Source organism: Oryctolagus cuniculus, chromosome 9 (assembly GCF_964237555.1).
Source record: "Oryctolagus cuniculus chromosome 9, mOryCun1.1, whole genome shotgun sequence".
Lineage (NCBI taxonomy): Eukaryota > Metazoa > Chordata > Mammalia > Lagomorpha > Leporidae > Oryctolagus > Oryctolagus cuniculus.
In genome coordinates this window covers 61091294-61108447 of record NC_091440.1, presented here as the reverse complement: position 1 = coordinate 61108447, position 17154 = coordinate 61091294, and the positions used below count along the sequence as shown (strand labels likewise).

Below are 17154 nucleotides of genomic sequence, written 5' to 3'. Positions count from 1 at the left end.
TCCTCTTAAAAGAAAAGGAGGTGCCCTTAGCCATAATCCTACATTTTTCTCTGACCGAAGACATGAGCTTATGTTTCTATGACTCTTGCACTGCAGCACGACTGAAGAAATACTCGGTTTGGGTCCCTTCTGGTAGTTCAGCAACTTCTACGTATCACGAAGATGTGAATGAAAAATCCAGGATTCAGGAAGCAGTCACAAAACACGGAGAAAAAAAAAAAAATAAACTGCCTCGAGGTGCTGCAAAGCCACACTAGCTTGGTTACAGTGAATGAAGAAAGGTGAAAGTTCCCATCTCAGTTTCCGAAAAGGATGCGAAACAGCGGCCAGGGCCCAGAGGTAAGACTGGGCCATTAACGAACAAAGAAGACAATGTAGCCGCCCCGACGGCCGCGCCTCAGACCCGCGGGCAATTCCTGAGCTCGCGTTCAGGCGACTACAGGCAAGGGCCGGAGCAGCCGCAGAAGCCAGGTGAACGGCCGCACGGACGGGAGCCAGGGCCCGCCCGGCCGCTCTCAAGCGCGCCTGCTCCGCAGACCGCCCGCGCCAGTGCGGGCCCCGTGGGTTCGCCCTCCGCAGGTTCCCTCCGCCCAGTGGGCCGGGTCGGCCCGACACAGCGGAGCCGGCCGCGCCGGGGGAAGGAGTTTCCGGCGGACTCGCCTTGGAGCCGCTTCCTGTCCCCTTCGCCGCGCCGCCTCACGCTGCTGCCAGACCCCCTCGCTAGGCGCCCGACCTCCTGGCCGTCCCCACAGCGCCCCAGCTCCATGCAGTCCCGGCTCCTGCTGCTCGGGGCGCCCGGCGGCCACGGCGGCTCGGCCTCCCGGCGTGTGCGGCTGCTCCTGCGGCAGGTGGTGCGCGGCAGGCCGGGCGCCGACCGACAGCGTCCGGAGGTCAGACTGCTGCACTCCGGGGCGGGGGCCGACACAGGTAACCCGGGGCGCCCCCCGCCGTCCCTGTGCTCGCGGAGCCCAGAGACAGGTTCTAGTCTTGATCTCGCTGCTCATTGCTGTGCGACTTGGGGCTAAGTTCTTGCACTCTCTGGGCCAAATGGTGCTTTCTTTCCTCACTGCTGCTTCTACCTTCAGCATTCTGACTTGGATTATAGTTCACGCCGAGGTTAATGCAGCTCTCCAGGGGGAGCGTGAAACCGGACTTGACCTTGCCCTCTGAGTCCCAAAGGCCTGGAAGCCAGTCTGTGCCATGTTCCAGCCACCGCTCTCTGAAGAGCCGTAACTCACGATGTTTTAGAAGTGTCCAAGAGCCTTTCCAACAGGAGTTCCTCAAATGTCACAGAGTCTTAGAGCTGAAAGTCACAAGAGAATTTAGTTAAAACCCTTGACTCTACAACTGGTGATTGAGACCCTAAAGGAAGAGTGACTTGCTGGAGATCATAATTAATTAGTGACCACACTAGAATCACGTGCTCCGACGTCTGTGCTCAGTGTGTATGTGTGTGTGCGTATATATATATATATATATATATTTATATATATATATAAATATATTTTGGTGTGTATGTTTTGTTTGCTTATTGCTCCTTTTTCTTAGTAGGCAGAGGTTAAGGGTAGCATAATCTAGACCTTGGACTTTGGAATCTTGGTTGGCATCCACTTCTACACTGACTAGCTATGGGGACTTGAGGGTACGTTAGTTGGCTTTATGTCTCAGTTTTCTTAACTATAAAATGAGAGTGTTAAGAGTACCTCTGCTAGGGTTACCATGAGGCTTCAAAATGAGCATCTTTTATTATTCTTAGTGTGTATGCTATCAGCTGTGTATGAGTTATTCTGTTTTTGTGGCTTTAGAAAAAAATGGAACCAGTTCCTTTCAGGTTCAGAACTGTCAGGATAAGCAGAGCAGTTAATTGAGACGAAAATTTTTTTAGAAATAAAGATTTTTTTATACATGAATAGTACATGTGGATTATAGCAACAGTAGAAATGAATTTAGATGTGAAGGTTTTTTTTTGATTTTTGTTTTTTGACAGGCAGAGTGGACAGTGAGAGACAGAGAGAAAGGTCTTCCTTTGCCATTGGTTCACCCTCCAGTGGCCACCGCGGCCGGCGCACCGCACTGATCCGATGGCAGGAGCCAGGTACTTCTCCTGGTCTCGCATGGGGTGCAGGGCCCAAGCACTTGGGTCATCCTCCACTGCCTTCCCGGGCCACAGCAGAGAGCTGGCCTGGAAGAGGGGCAACCGGGACAGAATCCGGCGCCCCAACTGGGACTAGAACTTGGTGTGCCGGCGCTGCAGGCGGAGGATTAGCCTAGTGAGCCGTGGTGCCTGCCTAGATGTGAAGTTTTAAAGTCTGTATTGTGCAGGTTTTGGCAGATTAGTTTTAAATGTCCTCAAAATTTGTGTATGATAGGAAATCAAAGCAGCAGGTGCATTTCAAGTGTGAGAGTCATGGACGTATTACACACAACATATTAACTTCTTAGATTCAGCCATTGACTCTGGCAGAATCAGACCAGAAGTACACTGATGTGCCTTGCTACTGCAAAGATTCACAAGTTTGAAGGTGTGAGGATTGTGGATAAATACAGCTGGGAGCTCACCAGAGATCTGGACCCAAATAAGAACAGCTGTGAGCTAGGTAAATAGAAGGCAAGCTCTTGGCCACTCTGAGACATAAGGGTAAGGCCATCAAGGTTGGAATGTGCCAGAGGTCATACACAGACAAATATAAAACCGCAGATAGCTTCGGGCTGTAATGGGTTATGGTTTGTGTTGGAAGATGCTCTCAGCAGCACTCATACATCAATTACTCATTATGCCTTCTCTGCCTGTAATTGACATTGTGTTTTAGTAGTTTGAAAAAAGAGCAACAAAGTATACAAATAATAGATTCAAGTTATATATTGCTCTCATTTCTGCTGGACTGGACTCTGTGTCTTACTCATCTCTGTGTTCCTTTGATGCCTGCCAACACTTTGTACCCGGTAAGCATTCAGTGGCTTACTGTGTTAAAGTTCATACAGTGAATGACTGACAGGCTGGAGCTGCCTTCTTGGCTCTCAGCTTAGTCTTTTATTAAGCCTGATAAGCTTAAGATGAGAGGTCGTTTAAGTTAAAATGGCCAGGAAAAAAATAAAATAAAAAAATCACTGCTTTTTATTATTTGTTATCGGGTAGTGTAAGTATCAGTAATATCTCTTGGTTTTAGGTAGAAAGAATTAAACAGGAGATTACCTCCTGCAAAGGCTTTTCAGTAGAGATTATTGTAGTGTTTTCACAAGTGCAGCCAAGTAAGTTGGTTCAGTAGGACACAGATATTAATGGACTCAAATATACCATTGAGTAATTGGTAAACTTCAAACAGAACTCTGTAAATTCTTAGTGCTGTCCTTTAACAGAATCATTATTGAAAGGATCCACTTATTTTCCCTTGTGACTCTTGTGTATGAAGTAAATTTCTTTATATAAATGCTCTAAAAATAACTCTGCACAATCTATGTTTATTGTAGAAAAATGAGAATACAAATCACCTACAACATCATCCTCTCATTCATGTTCATAATTTTTTTTAAAGATTTATTTTATTTATTTGAAAGACAGAGTTACAGAGAGGGGTCTCCAGCCTCTGGTTCACTCCCCAGATGACTGCAATGGCCACAGCTGTGCCGATCCAAAGCCAGGAGCCAGGAGATTCTTCCGGGTCTCCCATGTGGGTGCAGGGGCCCAAGGACTTGGGCCTGCTTTCCCAGGCCATAGCAGAGAGCTGGATTGGAAGAGGAGCAGCCAGGACTAGAACCTGCACCCATATGGGATGCCGGCACTTCAGGCCAGGGCTTTCACCTGCTCCCCATGTTCATAATTATTAACTTATAATTCCATATTTTAAAATAATGGGATCATGTATGTTTTATAATTTATCACATATGTTATTGGCAACATACAGTGATAAATGTTGTGTATATGATCATTTAAAATAGGTATGAAGTTCATATTTATCCATATAATTGATTTTTACCAATTTCTCATTGTTAGGCATGCACATTTTCTACTTTTTATAAAGATTTATTTATTTATTTATTGAAAGGGAGAGTTAACAGAGAGCGAGCTTCCATCTGCTGGTCACTCCCCTAAATGGCTGCAATGGCTAGGACTGTGTCAGGCCAAAGCCAGGAGCTGCTTCAAGGTCTTCCATGTGGGTTAAGGGGTCAAAGCACTTGGGCCATCTTCTGCTGCTTTTCCAGGCTCATTAGCAGGGAGCTGGATTGGAAGTAGAGCATCCAGGTCTTGAACCAGTGCCCATATGGGATGCTACACCACAACACCAGCCCCAAATTGCCTATTTTTAACTATATAACCAGTGTAGTAAATATGTACATGGATATTTTGTGATTTTAAGGTTATGTTTTGGGCTGCAGTAGAAAAAGTGATCAGTGACTTTGGAGAGAAGAAATACAGATTTCTGTCTTCAACTGAGAAATAAATTATAAATGGAAAATAACTGTATTGTGGTTTAATTAAGTTTTAGCTCTGTATTTACTTGGAATTGAGCCTTGGGGAAATTATTAACTAATTTGAACTGCTGCATGCTATTTTGACCATGAAGATATCCTGACCCTGTGTGTATTAAAGAATTTTTTCAAAGATTTATTTGAAAGGCAGAGTTACAGAGAGGCGGAGGCAGAGGCAGAGGAAGAGGCAAAGAGAGAGAGAGAGAGAGAGAGAGAGAGTGAGTGAGTCTGTTTTCCATCTGCTGGTTTACTCTCCCAAATGATCTCAACAGCCAGAGCTGGACCAATCTGAAGCTAGCACCCATAAGCTTCTTCCCAGTCTCCCACATGGGTGCAGGGGCCTAAGGACTTAGGCCTTCTTCCACTGCTTTCCCAGGCCATTGCAGAGAGCTGGATCGGAAGTGGAACAGCTGGGACTTGAACCAGCACTCATATGAGATGCTGCAACTGCAGGCAGCGGCTTTACCCAGTACGCCACAGCACTGACCCCATCTATTAAAGAATTTTAAAAGTAAACACCCAGAGTAGTTAAAACCTTATCAGTTATTGGGAGGACCCATGTTGGGAGCACGCTGACTAATGTGAGAATTGCTGATTCATTTGATTTTCTCTTGGATGTATGTTTTGTATATTTAAAAAATGGTGACACTAAACCAGTAGTTTTTATTCCGGTGATTCCCATCCTTCATGGGATCAGTTGGTAATGTCTGAAGACATTTTACATGATCAGAATCAGGAGGGATAGGTGCTTCTGGCCTCTAGTGGGCAGAGACTACCAGTACTGCTAAACATTTTGTAATTCCCAAGACAGTCCCTCACACCAAAGAAAGCCCAAAGTGGCTCTGTTGAGAAACTCGAGCTAAGCCAACTTCTTTGTCAAAGCTATTGTTAAAATAGGAACTTGAGACGCATAAACCCCAACAGTTTACTTGAGTGAATCTGGCAGCCTTCAGCCCCAGAAGAGGTTCAGAGCCTTGTGCTCTTCAGTGTTTATGGACAGAAAATGGGAAGAAGGCACAGAAATAGCTTGATTGGGTATAGCTTGGATGTTTGGCTCTTTCGAGCATGGTCTGATTGAATGGCAGCCTGTGACTGACTCAAGTTCAGTTGCAATGATTGGCTGAAACTCAGCTATTTCTTGGAAAAGTACACTCCCAAGTTAAGCTGTTAGTTTGTATGCTAAGACTGTGGTTACCTTAGGTTACTTTAGATTACCTAAGGTACAGAGGAATCCTCAGGATACTTTAACACTGAAAACAAACAAACAAAACCATTGTATTATGAGTATATTTCATAGAGCTGAATGTCTTAAAAATATATACATTTATTATCAGAATCTGAGTTTGGAGGGGATTAAAAGCACATTTTAGGAGCTGCAGTACTACAGATGTTCTTGAAATATATGATTGAAAACATTTTTTAAAACTGCTAAAGATCTTAATCATAGAATAGCCTCTAAATATCTTAGTATTCAAATTTCTCAGGGATTGGCCAGGAATTAAATAAGAAATAACAACTATGGGTCATATCAAAATTATAAGCAATAATTAGAAATTATCCATCCAAAATATACTGTGACAAAAATGTTTACTTCAAAATTTGTTACTGATGGCCGGCGCCGCGGCTCACTAGGCTAATCCTCCGCCTTGCAGCGCCGGCACCCCGAGTTCCAGTCCCGGTTGGGCGCCGGATTCTGTCCCGGTTGCCCCTCTTCCAGGCCAGCTCTCTGCTATGGCCAGGGAGTGCAGTGGAGGATGGCCCAAGTGCTTGGGCCCTGCACCCCATGGAAGACCAGGATAAGTACCTGGCTCCTGCCATCGGATCAGCACGGTGCACCGGCTGCAGCACGCCGGCCGCGGTGGCCATTGGAGGGTGAACCAACGGCAAAGGAAGACCTTTCTCTCTCTCTCTCTCACTGTCCACTCTGCCTGTAAAAAAAAAAAGAAAAAAAAAAATTGTTACTGATGAAACATCAAGGGAAAATGTTGCTAGTATTTGCCCCAGGCTAATGGCCTCAAAGGAGAGAATACAATCTTAGATGGTATACTTGGTAAAATTCTATAGGGACAAAAAAAGGAGATGAATAGTTTTTTAAATAAAAGAGAAATGAATCTCTGCTGTATAGATTGATCAGTGAGTTTTTTTAGCTTCTTGAATTTTGCTCTGAAAATGACTGATGTGATGAAAATTTATGAGTGTTAGTATTGTTCTGATTAAAAGATTTGTTTTCTGAATGTCATCAGGTTTAAAATGTCCTGTCTTCTTCCCTGAGCTTTCATCTTCATCCACAAAATGGGGATTGTTGCACTTCTGTCTGCCATTAACTTACGAGAATTGCTATGTTATTTGGCAGTGATTAGATTTTAAGTGGAAGAAATGTACAAAGAAAAACCATGTGGATTCCTTGACATTGAGGGGAGGCCCAGTGACTTCAGGCTGGGCTGGATGCACAGTGCTCAAGTAACATCTTTAGGACTTGGGCTCTCCTTGCTTTTCCTTTGAACCCTCCACTTTCCACTCTGATAGCCCTAGGTTTTCACTGTCCTTACAGTTCAATGTGAAAAGGAGATCATCTTTTTGTGCAGCACTGACAAAAATCCTGGAGAGAACTCTCATTAGCTAAGCTTGGGTCATGTGTGCCTCTCTGAAGCAACCACTGTGGCCGAAGGCTGGAAGAAATGTTCTGGTTAGGTTTGTGCAGGGTGTTTACCTGTGGGGATTTTGGTCAAAGGGTAAAGTTTGGGATTGGGATGAATGTTATAAACCTTAAGCCAGATGTGATAGGTTGTCCATTGAAGAGAGGGATTCTATTGTCTAAAGAAAGGGGAAAGGAATGTTGGACATGTAAAACACAACAGCTGCTCACTGAAAAAGACCTAACACTCAAGTGAGTAATGTCCAAAGGATTTATATTGTGACTAGGTATTATGTAAAATGTACTGTTGATTTTTAACTGGAGTATAGGGCCAGCACTTTGGTGTAACGAGTAGGGGTGCCAGTTGGAGTCCTGGCTGCTCCATTTCCTATCCAGCTCCTGGCTGGTGAGCCTGGGAAAGCAGCAGAGGATGTTGTTTTGGCCCCTGCACCCACCTGGGAGATGAGGAAGAAGCTTCTGGCTCCTGGTTTTGGATCAGCCCAGTTCCAGTCCTTGTAACCATTTGGGGAGTGAACCAACAGATGGAAGATCTCTATCTCTGTCTCTCGCTCTTTTTTACTCCACCTTTCAAATAAATAAAAATAAACCTTATTAAATGATTTTTTATTTGAAAGGCAGAGTTACAGAGAGAGAGACACACACACAGAGATCTTTCATCTGCTGGTTCACTACCCAAATGGCCATAATGGTGGGGGCTGGGCCAGGCTGAATCCAAGAACCTGGAAGTCCATACAGTTCTCACACATGGGTGGCAGCGGCCTAGGTACTTGGGTGTCTAACACTGTTTTCTTAGGTACATTAGTAGGGAGCTGGATCCAAAGCAAAGGCACTAGGACTAACCAGCACTTGATGTGGGATGCTGTTACAAGCAACAGCTTAACCCACTGTACCATGTAGGGCCCCAGTATACTTTTTATTTAACTCATTCCAGTTATTCTAGTAATTTCTGCTAAAAGTATCTTATGTTGTTAGCAATTCTTTTTTTTTTTTTTTAAAGATTTTTGTATGTAATTAAAATAGCTCATTTGAAGAAATTCACTCATTAGCTTCTGCCTAAATTATGTTACCTGTTTGTCTTATAAGTATTCTCATGTCCCTTTGGAGAATACTTAATCTACCTTATTTAAATAAATCTATTACAGATGGCTTGATATATGAGCATATTGGGAGATAGGATGTGACCAAAGAATGTGTAAAATCAATCAAGGTTCAAAAATATTAATTAAAAATGATATTAAAAACTGTAATCACTAATTTATCCATTTGTCAGACACTTATTGGTACCTGGTGAGTCTGAGATATGCTTTTGGCACTAGAGGTGGAAGGGTGAATAAAACACAGGCCCTGTACCAAAAAAAGTCTTGTAGACTAAACAGTAGTCTTTAAACATTTCTCTCATCTGTTTGTTGAAAGGATTTTGTAAATATATAGTCCTTTGCACATTTTTAGATTGATAGCTAGAAGTTTGCCTGATAAGTATAAATAGTTGCAAAGGATGGCATTTCTAATGTGTTGTAAATGTTGACATTTAGAAGAAAAATTGTTACAAACTGTTAAGTGTATCTTTTAAGTGGGAACAGAAAATCCTGGTAATTTGCCACTATCTCTATTTTCAAAGTAGATAAATTCTTAAATTACAGAAAATGTACACGATTGCTTTATCTCCTTGAATTTGTATTTAAGTTATAGTCTTTGCAATTTTAATTGGTTTTTAAGTTCTTGAAAGTTTTATTTTCATCAGACTTCTCTGCAATAAAAAAAGTCTAAATGACATTTCCAGCCCGTTGTAAATGTTGACATTTAGGAGAAAAATTGTTACAAACTGTTAAGTGTATCTTTTAAGTGGAAGCATTTAAAACATTTCTATCATAACCAGTGCACGGTTGTTCAGAACTTCTATATGTTATACATTTTGAAAAAAACTAAAATTTAATGAAAATATACTTTTTAATGACATGAGTGGCATTTTATCCCAGTTGAATATTAAATAACATTAATTTATTAATACAGTTAATGCCCCCAATCATTATAGCAGTAATTCTAGTGATAGCTAGAAAGTGAAGAATTTTTATATAGCAATATAAATAACATTCTAAGATTTTTGCCAGAAAATAATATGCAGAGTTGTGATCAAAAGCTTTGTTTTTAATGATCTGTTATCAGCTTACAACTTGATTGGAGCCTTTTTCAATTTTGATGGTAGCAAAGAATAAAAAAACCACATGACTTGCCAAAATATGGTGTGTATGCAGCTAGTAGTCATTGGTGCCTTAGTTCCTGAGAGGGTCACTAAAGAGGCTTTACCAAAATTTGTCAGGTGGCTTTGTCTGTTACTTTCTTGCGTAGCAGCTGCTTGTTTTATCTATTTACTCAGAATGAGTTGGTAAAATGATGCTATTAGCCTCAGCATACTTTTATCAGTATCATATTTTTTGTGATATAGCTTTCCCCCATCACATGTTTAAATACTTTTTTGAGGCGAAATCTTAAAAAGTTTTTATAATTCACAAATGTCTATACTCAACCTGTCAGTTAAATTAAACTTTGACATAAAATCATTTGTACCTTTCAGTTAAAATGAATGTATTAATATACATATTTTAAGGAATGCTATAAAAACACTGAAAAATACAAATTAGAGGGCATATTCTGTAAGCTAGATTACTAAAACTAGCAAAGCTACGAGTAAAGGAATTTAGTGGTTACATTTTTATGTTTGAATTATTTCATAATATATGATTGTATAGTTTTGCTCTTTTTATATGCTTTCTAGTAAAGTAATATAGTATTATTTTTTTATGTAATGAGAAGGCATGATGTTCATTTATTAAATGTGCCATAAATTTTGCTGAAGGGCTTTAGAGAATAATTAAAATCATGTATAAAAATTGTTTCTGTTAATTTCCTTAGTCCTTATGATTAAACTTTAAAAATATTTTAATTAATTTTTCAAGATTTATTTATTTGAGAGGCAGAGTTACAGGGAGAGGGAGAGATAGAGAGGGGTCTTCCATCTACTGGTTCACTTCCCAGATGGCTGCAATGGCTGGAGCTGAGCCCATCGAAGCCAGGGTCTCCCATATGGGTTCAGGGGCCCAAGCACTTGGGCCATCATCCACTGCTTTCTTAGGCTATCAGCAGAGAGCTGGATTGGAAGAGGAGCAGCTGGGACACAAACCAGTGCCCATATGGGATGCTGGCACTGTAGACAGAGGCTTAACCTGCTATGCCACAGCATGGGCCCCATGATGAAACTTTTGCCATTATATTTAGTAGAACAACTAATTGGTTTAGAAACTAATGTATAATCTTTTCATAATATGAATTTGAAAATAGTGCTTTATAAGATGAGAAATCACAGTAAGTAGATTATACATTTCATGAAATTATTTAGAAATAAGTTTTAACTATCTTAATGAAAGTTGCACATTTGAACTGAAGGGAACAGCTTAAAACATGTATGCATTTTGGGGGTCAAAGCTTTCGTAAAACTTTACTTGAAAGGCAGAGAGAGAAAGAGAGAGAGAAAGAAAGTAAGTGTACTTCCATCTGCTGGTTTACTTCCCAAGTGCTCACAACAGCCAGGAATGAGCCAGGCAGAAGCTAGGGATCCACAGCTCAATCTAGGTCTTCTACATAAGTAGCAGGGATACAAGATTGATTTATTTGATAGGCACAGTGATAGAGAGTGGGAGAGATGTCTTCCATCTGCTGTTTCACTTCCCAAATGGTCTCAATGGCTAAGGCTGGTACAAGCCAATGCCAGGAGTCCAGAACTCCATCTGGGTCTCCCGCATGGGTACCAGCAGCCCATATATTTAGGCCATCCTCTGCTGTCTTCCCAGGTACATTATCAGGAAGCCAGATTGGAAGCAGAGCAACCTGGAGCTCAAACTGATGTTCCTTATGGGATGTCAGCATCACAAGCCATGGCTTAACCCACTGTATCACAACTTTTACCCCTGGACTTAAGTATTTGAGCCATCACGTGCTGCCTCCTCAGGTGTCCGTTAGCAAGAAGCCAGAATGTACAGTGGATCTGGAACTCTGCCTCTATCAGGCATTCTGATATGGGATGGGGGCGTCCCAAGAGGCGTCTTAACCACTGCATCAAATGTGCACTCCCCCTCCATCCCGCTAAGCAATGTTTAATAGTTTTCTCTCTGATATTTACCTGTGTGTTATAAAAAACTTGGTTGTACTAAGAACTATGTCAGTTACATTAAAGGAGATCAGCATCAATAATATGCCTTGCTTCAGATGTTCAGAGGTGCTTATTTCCTGCAGCAATAGCTTTAAGTTAAGGATTGAGAAAAGCTGAACAAATTATCTTTATGAGAAAAGCTAATTTTTAAGCTTTCTTTACTTTGCTCTCTGAGCTTTCCCATCTTGGCTTATTTGACAATACTCACTTTTAATTCCCCACTCTGCAATATACTTTATCTGACACAAGCCAGCGCAGACCAAAATACTCCTCAGTTCCAAAGCAACTCATCACTTTTCTTAGAAATATTAAAAGTCCTTAGGCAAATTTGTATTGATTTGCATAATTTTAAAGGGAGACTTGCCTCAAATCATAATCGTTTAAAAATTTTTTCATTTACTTATTTGAAAGGGAGAATGACAGAGAGACAGAGACATCTCCCAACCACTGATTCATTCCCCAGATAGCCTCCATGGCTGATGCCACACATAAGACAGGAGCCCGGAATTCCATCCAGGTCTGCCATGGGAGTGGCAGAAGCCCAAGCAATTAGGCAGACACTTTAGTAGGGAACTGGATTGGAAGTGGAACATCTGGGACTTGGAATGGCACTCCAACATGGGATACCAACATCACAGGTGGCAGCTTACCCCACCGTTGAGCCACAGTGCTGGCTCTTCCATTGATAATCTTATATGTCCTCTTGTTTAGCATTAATATAGTGAAATAAGTGGGAGAAGGGCCGTTTTCAAAGAGCTTATGGCAGTGGAGAACCTACAGAACCAGTTCTTAGTCAGGTTCATGTTAGGAAAGAACAGATGAAAGTGAAGATCATGAGACTGCCATGTGCGGCACCCTTGAAAAATGTTTGTACATTAGTTCAAAGGCCACTGTTGTGGAAGAGACATAAACAGTAATTTCATCAGTGTGAGAAAAGCATTTAGAAAGTATGAATCTGATCCTATGCCAGTAGAAAGGAACAGAGTGACTTTTTTTTTTTTTTTTTTTTTTTTTGATTTGAGAGGCAGAGAGCATGCATGAGTGCTAGCTCTCTCATCTGCTGGTTCACTCCTTAAATGCCCTCAACGTTGGCCAGGGCAAGACCAGGCTGAAGCTGGGAGCCAGGAACTGAATCTGGGTCTCCTATATGGGTGCAGAGTACAGGTGCCCAATTGCTTGAACCATCACAGCTGCCTTCTATACATGAGCAGGAAGCTAGAATCCTGAACAGGATACTGAGTCCAGGTGCTTGCATATGGGAAACGGGTGTTTGAGCCAGTGTCTTCACTGCTAGGCTAAACTCCTACCCATGAAATGATCAATTTTTGAGAGAGGTGGAGATCATGCTACAGGAAACATCAGGGGTGTCAGGGGAGACATGAAGATATTTGAGGACTCATTGTGTAAGGGAAAGCAGTGTGAGAAACAGGGGGGGATGTTTAAGCTGAGGGGATAAAGTATCAGTCCCTGAAAAAGTTAGAGCTGGCTGGAGATGGTTGGGCACACAGAATATAGTGTTTTGTTTTTCTTGTATTGAAGTTGAGGTGTCTCTGGAATATCTAGGTAAAGTGTCCAGCAAGCTACTGGCAGATATGAAACTCAAAGATCTGAGCCAAGATAGACATGTAAGAGTTTTATGAAGGTCAAGAGTTGGACTACTAGTGTGGTTTATGTGACTCAGAAAAGAATAGTATAGTAACAGAAGATGGCCAAGAACATCAACATTTAAAGCAAAGATGGCTAATATGAATGTCATAACCCATCTCCTTTGTCCAGAGCAGATACGGTTCATTGACCACACCCTATTTCTTAATGAGTCTAATTTGCATCTTGATTTCCTTTTTGGAGATGTTAGAAGCCTGTTGCCTGGTTTCCAAATGTTTGGGGAATTTCGCAGTTAACTTTTTTTTTTGTTAGTGATTTCTAGTTTAATTCCATTGTGGTTAGAAAACATGCTCTGTATGATTTCAGTCCTTTGAATTTATTAAGTCTTGCTCTATGGTCAGGTCTGTGATCTATTTGGGCGATTATTCCATGTACACTTAAAAAGAATAGGTGTTGTGTTATTGGGTGTTGTGCTCTGCAGAGGTCACTTAGGTGGAGTGGGTAAAGATGTTTTCAGATCTTCTTTAACCTTCTGCATTTGATAGACTGAGAGTCAATGATTCTTATTCCTGTATCCTCACCCCATGTCCCCTGCTGCTCCCCTCAGTCACTGAGAGGGATATAATAAGCAATCTAGATACAACGGTGGTTTTGCCTATTTCTACTTTTTAGTTCTGCCACTTTTTGCTTCATGCTTATTCCCCAGCCCTCTCCTTGTCAGGTCACCACTACAGGCTTGCCATGTTTTTCCACAAAGATCCACAGCTCCTGTTAGGAGGGCTACACAGATATGCTCTTTGCTGACTCTCTCCTTCTTCCCCTTTAGGCCAGGGTTTGGTAACAGCTTTCTGTTACTGCTAGTTCTAAGGTCTCTTGTTGCTTTTCCTAAAGTCTGCCCACTTCTTCATAAATGATTCCCTGATTATCCTCAGTTTAAATGTACCATTTGTTTCTTGCTGGGTGTGGGGAGCAACTCGGACTAGACTGTTACTGGAATTAAGACTTATTCTATGCATCTGCTCTCCCACAATATGGCGCTGAGAAGGGAGTAACAACTTCTACGCAGCTGCCTCTCGCCAACTTGAGTGATGACCTGCAGGAGCTGATCCTGCTCCTGATTGGAGGAGAGCAGCGTACTCGGCGTGTGGGTAGCAGAGTTGGGATTGGCGGAAGAGGACTATAAAGGAGGAGAGAGACAACATGCACCAAGAACACCTGAGGAACATCTGAGCAGCCCCCGAGAGAGCCGGCCGGTGGTGTGCCGCTCCCCCGCGGAATTGGGAAAGTGGCAGGGGGAACCGCCCTTCCACGGAGGTGGAAGGGACGGTAGCCAACCCGGGAAGGACCAGCAGCAAACCCGGGAAGGGCCGAGCAGACAAAAGAACAGCGCAGGGTCCTGTGTCGTTCCGTTCCTCCACGAAGAGGGGGAGCGACATAATGGTGCCGTGACTCGGATAGGAAGCCTAGGAGCAACACTGGGAGCCTGATTGATGAATGGAAAAGCATTGTAGTTAGTAAGAAAAGCTTGAAATGGAGCTGATGTTTTCAAGGAACAGTGAGGAGACACTTGTGGCTTGAGTGCAGTAAGAAGAGGGGAAACCAGCAGGAGATGAGGCCAGAGAGAAAAAAAGGGAGCCAGATCCACCCCCCCCCAAAAAAAAAAAAAAAAAAACCTTATGAGCCATTGCAGACTGAGGATTGAGTAAAGAATTGACTTGACTTTATTCTGATTTTGTTAGGGTCACCGTGGCTGCTCTGTTGACACTAGACTGTAGGGAAACAGGGGCTGCAAGAGGAGATCTCTTAGGGAGTGAGAGTGAATGTTGTCTTGGACTAGCACAGATTGGGGTAGAGGGAGAAAATTTAAGAATGACTCCATGCATTTTGGTCTGAACAACTGGGAGGATTTAGGAGAGCTGGGAAATACTGTGAATGGGGCACATTTTGGTAGAAAAATCAGAAGTTCAATTGAAGAAAAATATCCCTCTTTGTGTTTTTTTTTGAAAACCTCAGCAAAGAAGTTATAGTACAGATGTACTATGGTTTGTTATTGCCCTATTAATGAGTATTTAAGATTTTTTCTATTTTTTTTTTTTTTGACAGGCAGAGTGGACAGTGAGAAAGAGAGACAGAGAGAAAGGTCTTCCTTTTGCCTTTGGTTCACCCTCCAATGGCCGCCGCGGCCGGCGCGCTGCGGCCTGCGCACCGCACTGATCCGATGGCAGGAGCCAGGAGCCAGGTGCTTTTCCTGGTCTCCCATGGGGTGCAGGGCCCAAGCACCTGGGCCATCCTCCACTGCACTCCCTGGCCACAGCAGAGGGCTGGCCTGGAAGAGGGGCAACCGGGACAGAATCCGGCGCCCCGACCGGAACTAGAACCCGGTGTGCCGGCGCCGCAAGGCGGAGGATTAGCCTAGTGAGCCGGGGCGCCGGCCCTAAGATTTTTTCTATTTTTAAAAATATTTAAAGCTGTCATAATCTGTGTAGGTTGCTGTAACAAAATGTCATAAACTGAATAGTTTGCAAACAACAGAAATATTTCTTACGGTGCTGGAGGCAGGGAATTCCAAGATCAAGATTATTTGCTGTCTGGTAAGGGCTGCTTCTGGTTCATAGAAACCTTCTATCTGCACCTTGGATGGTGAAAGGGGCATATGGGCTGCCTAGAAACCTTTAGAAAGATTTCACCTTTATGACCTAATCACCTCCCAAAGCCCTACCTCTTTTTTTTTTTTTTTTAATAGAAAGCTTTTATTTAATGAATACAAATTTCATAGGTGCAGCTTTAGGAATATAGCAGTTCTTCCCCCCCGTACCCACCCTCCCACCCCCACTCCCGTCCCACCTCTTATTCCCTCTCCCATTCCATTCTTCATTAAGAGTCATCTTTAATTATCTTTTTATATAGAAGATCAGCTCTGTACTAAGTAAAGATTTCCACAGTTTGCACCCACACAGACACACAAAGTATAAAGTATTGTTTGAAGACAAGTTTTACCATTAATTCTCATAGTACAACTCATTAAGGACAGAGGTCCTACCTGAGGAGCAGATGCACAGTGACTCCTGTTGTTGATTTAACAATTGACACTCTTATTTATGATGTCAGTGATCACCTGAGACTCTTGTCATGAGCTGTCAAGACCATGGAAGCCTCTTGAGTTCACAGACTCCATCATTATTTAGACAGGGCCATAAGTAAAGTAGAAGTTCTCCTCTCCCTTCAGAGAAAGATACCTCCTTCTCTGATGGTGTCTTCTTTTCACTGGTATCTCACTCACAGAGATCTTTCATCTAGGCCATTTTTTGCCACAGTGTCTTGGCTTTCCATGCCTGAAATGTGCTCATAAAGCCCTACCTCTTAATATCATTACCTACGGGTTAGGATTTTAGCATAACAATTTTATTGGAAAACAAATATTCATACCATAGCATAAAGAATGCTATGGTAGCACATCCTTGTTTGTGCCTTGTGGGAGATGTAAATGAATGGCTACAGCAGCTGGGGCTGGGCAAAGATAAAGCCAGGAGCCTGGAACTCCATCAGAATTTCCCATGTGGGTGCAGGGGACCAAGCACTTGGGCCGTTTTCTACTGCTTTTCCAGGTTCATTAGCAGGGAGCTGCATCAGAAATTCAGCAGCTGGGACTTGAACCGAGGCCCGTAAGGGATGCTGGCATCACAGGCAACAACCTAACCAACTATGCACCAATGACAGCCACAATTTTATTTTACTTAATGTAAAATATTTTGTCTTTTCCTTTCCTTTTTTTTTAAGTTCTTACATAAGAAGTGTTTTTCTAGGTCATGATTGTGCCTGCATGTTTTTCTAATTATATATAAGCATATTTCAAACATAGAGAGTGAGTGAGAGAGAGAGAGAGAGAGAATCTTCCATCAGCTGGTTTACTCCCCAAATGTTTGCAGATTCAGGGTTGGGCCAGGCCGAAGCCAGGAGCCAGGAGCTTCATCCGGTCTCCCATGTCGGTGGCAGGGGCCCAAACATGTAAGTCATCTTGTGAGGCTTTCCCAGGCTCATTAACAGGGTCGTGGATGGGAAGTGGAGCTGCTGGAACTTTAACCAGCACCCACATGGGATGCCAGTATTGCAGGCAGTAGCTTAACCTACTATGCCACATTGCTGGCCCAATATTTTTGTTTTTAATGTTTGTATCTTTAGTCTATTTTGAATTTCCTTTTTATGAGAAGCCTGAGGTGAGAAT

General features: G+C 42.6%; 1 protein-coding gene across 1 annotated transcript in view; it reads left to right on the top strand.

Moving 5' to 3' along the window:
- The first annotated feature begins 579 nt into the window (after window positions 1-579).
- Window positions 580-17154, top strand: part of VWA8 (von Willebrand factor A domain containing 8) — a 407530-nt gene continuing 390955 nt past the window's right edge. The window contains exon 1 of the mRNA XM_008260014.4: window positions 580-927. Coding sequence (XP_008258236.2) covers window positions 765-927 — 163 coding nt within the window. The 5' untranslated portion in view covers window positions 580-764. The remainder of the gene's footprint in view (window positions 928-17154) is intronic.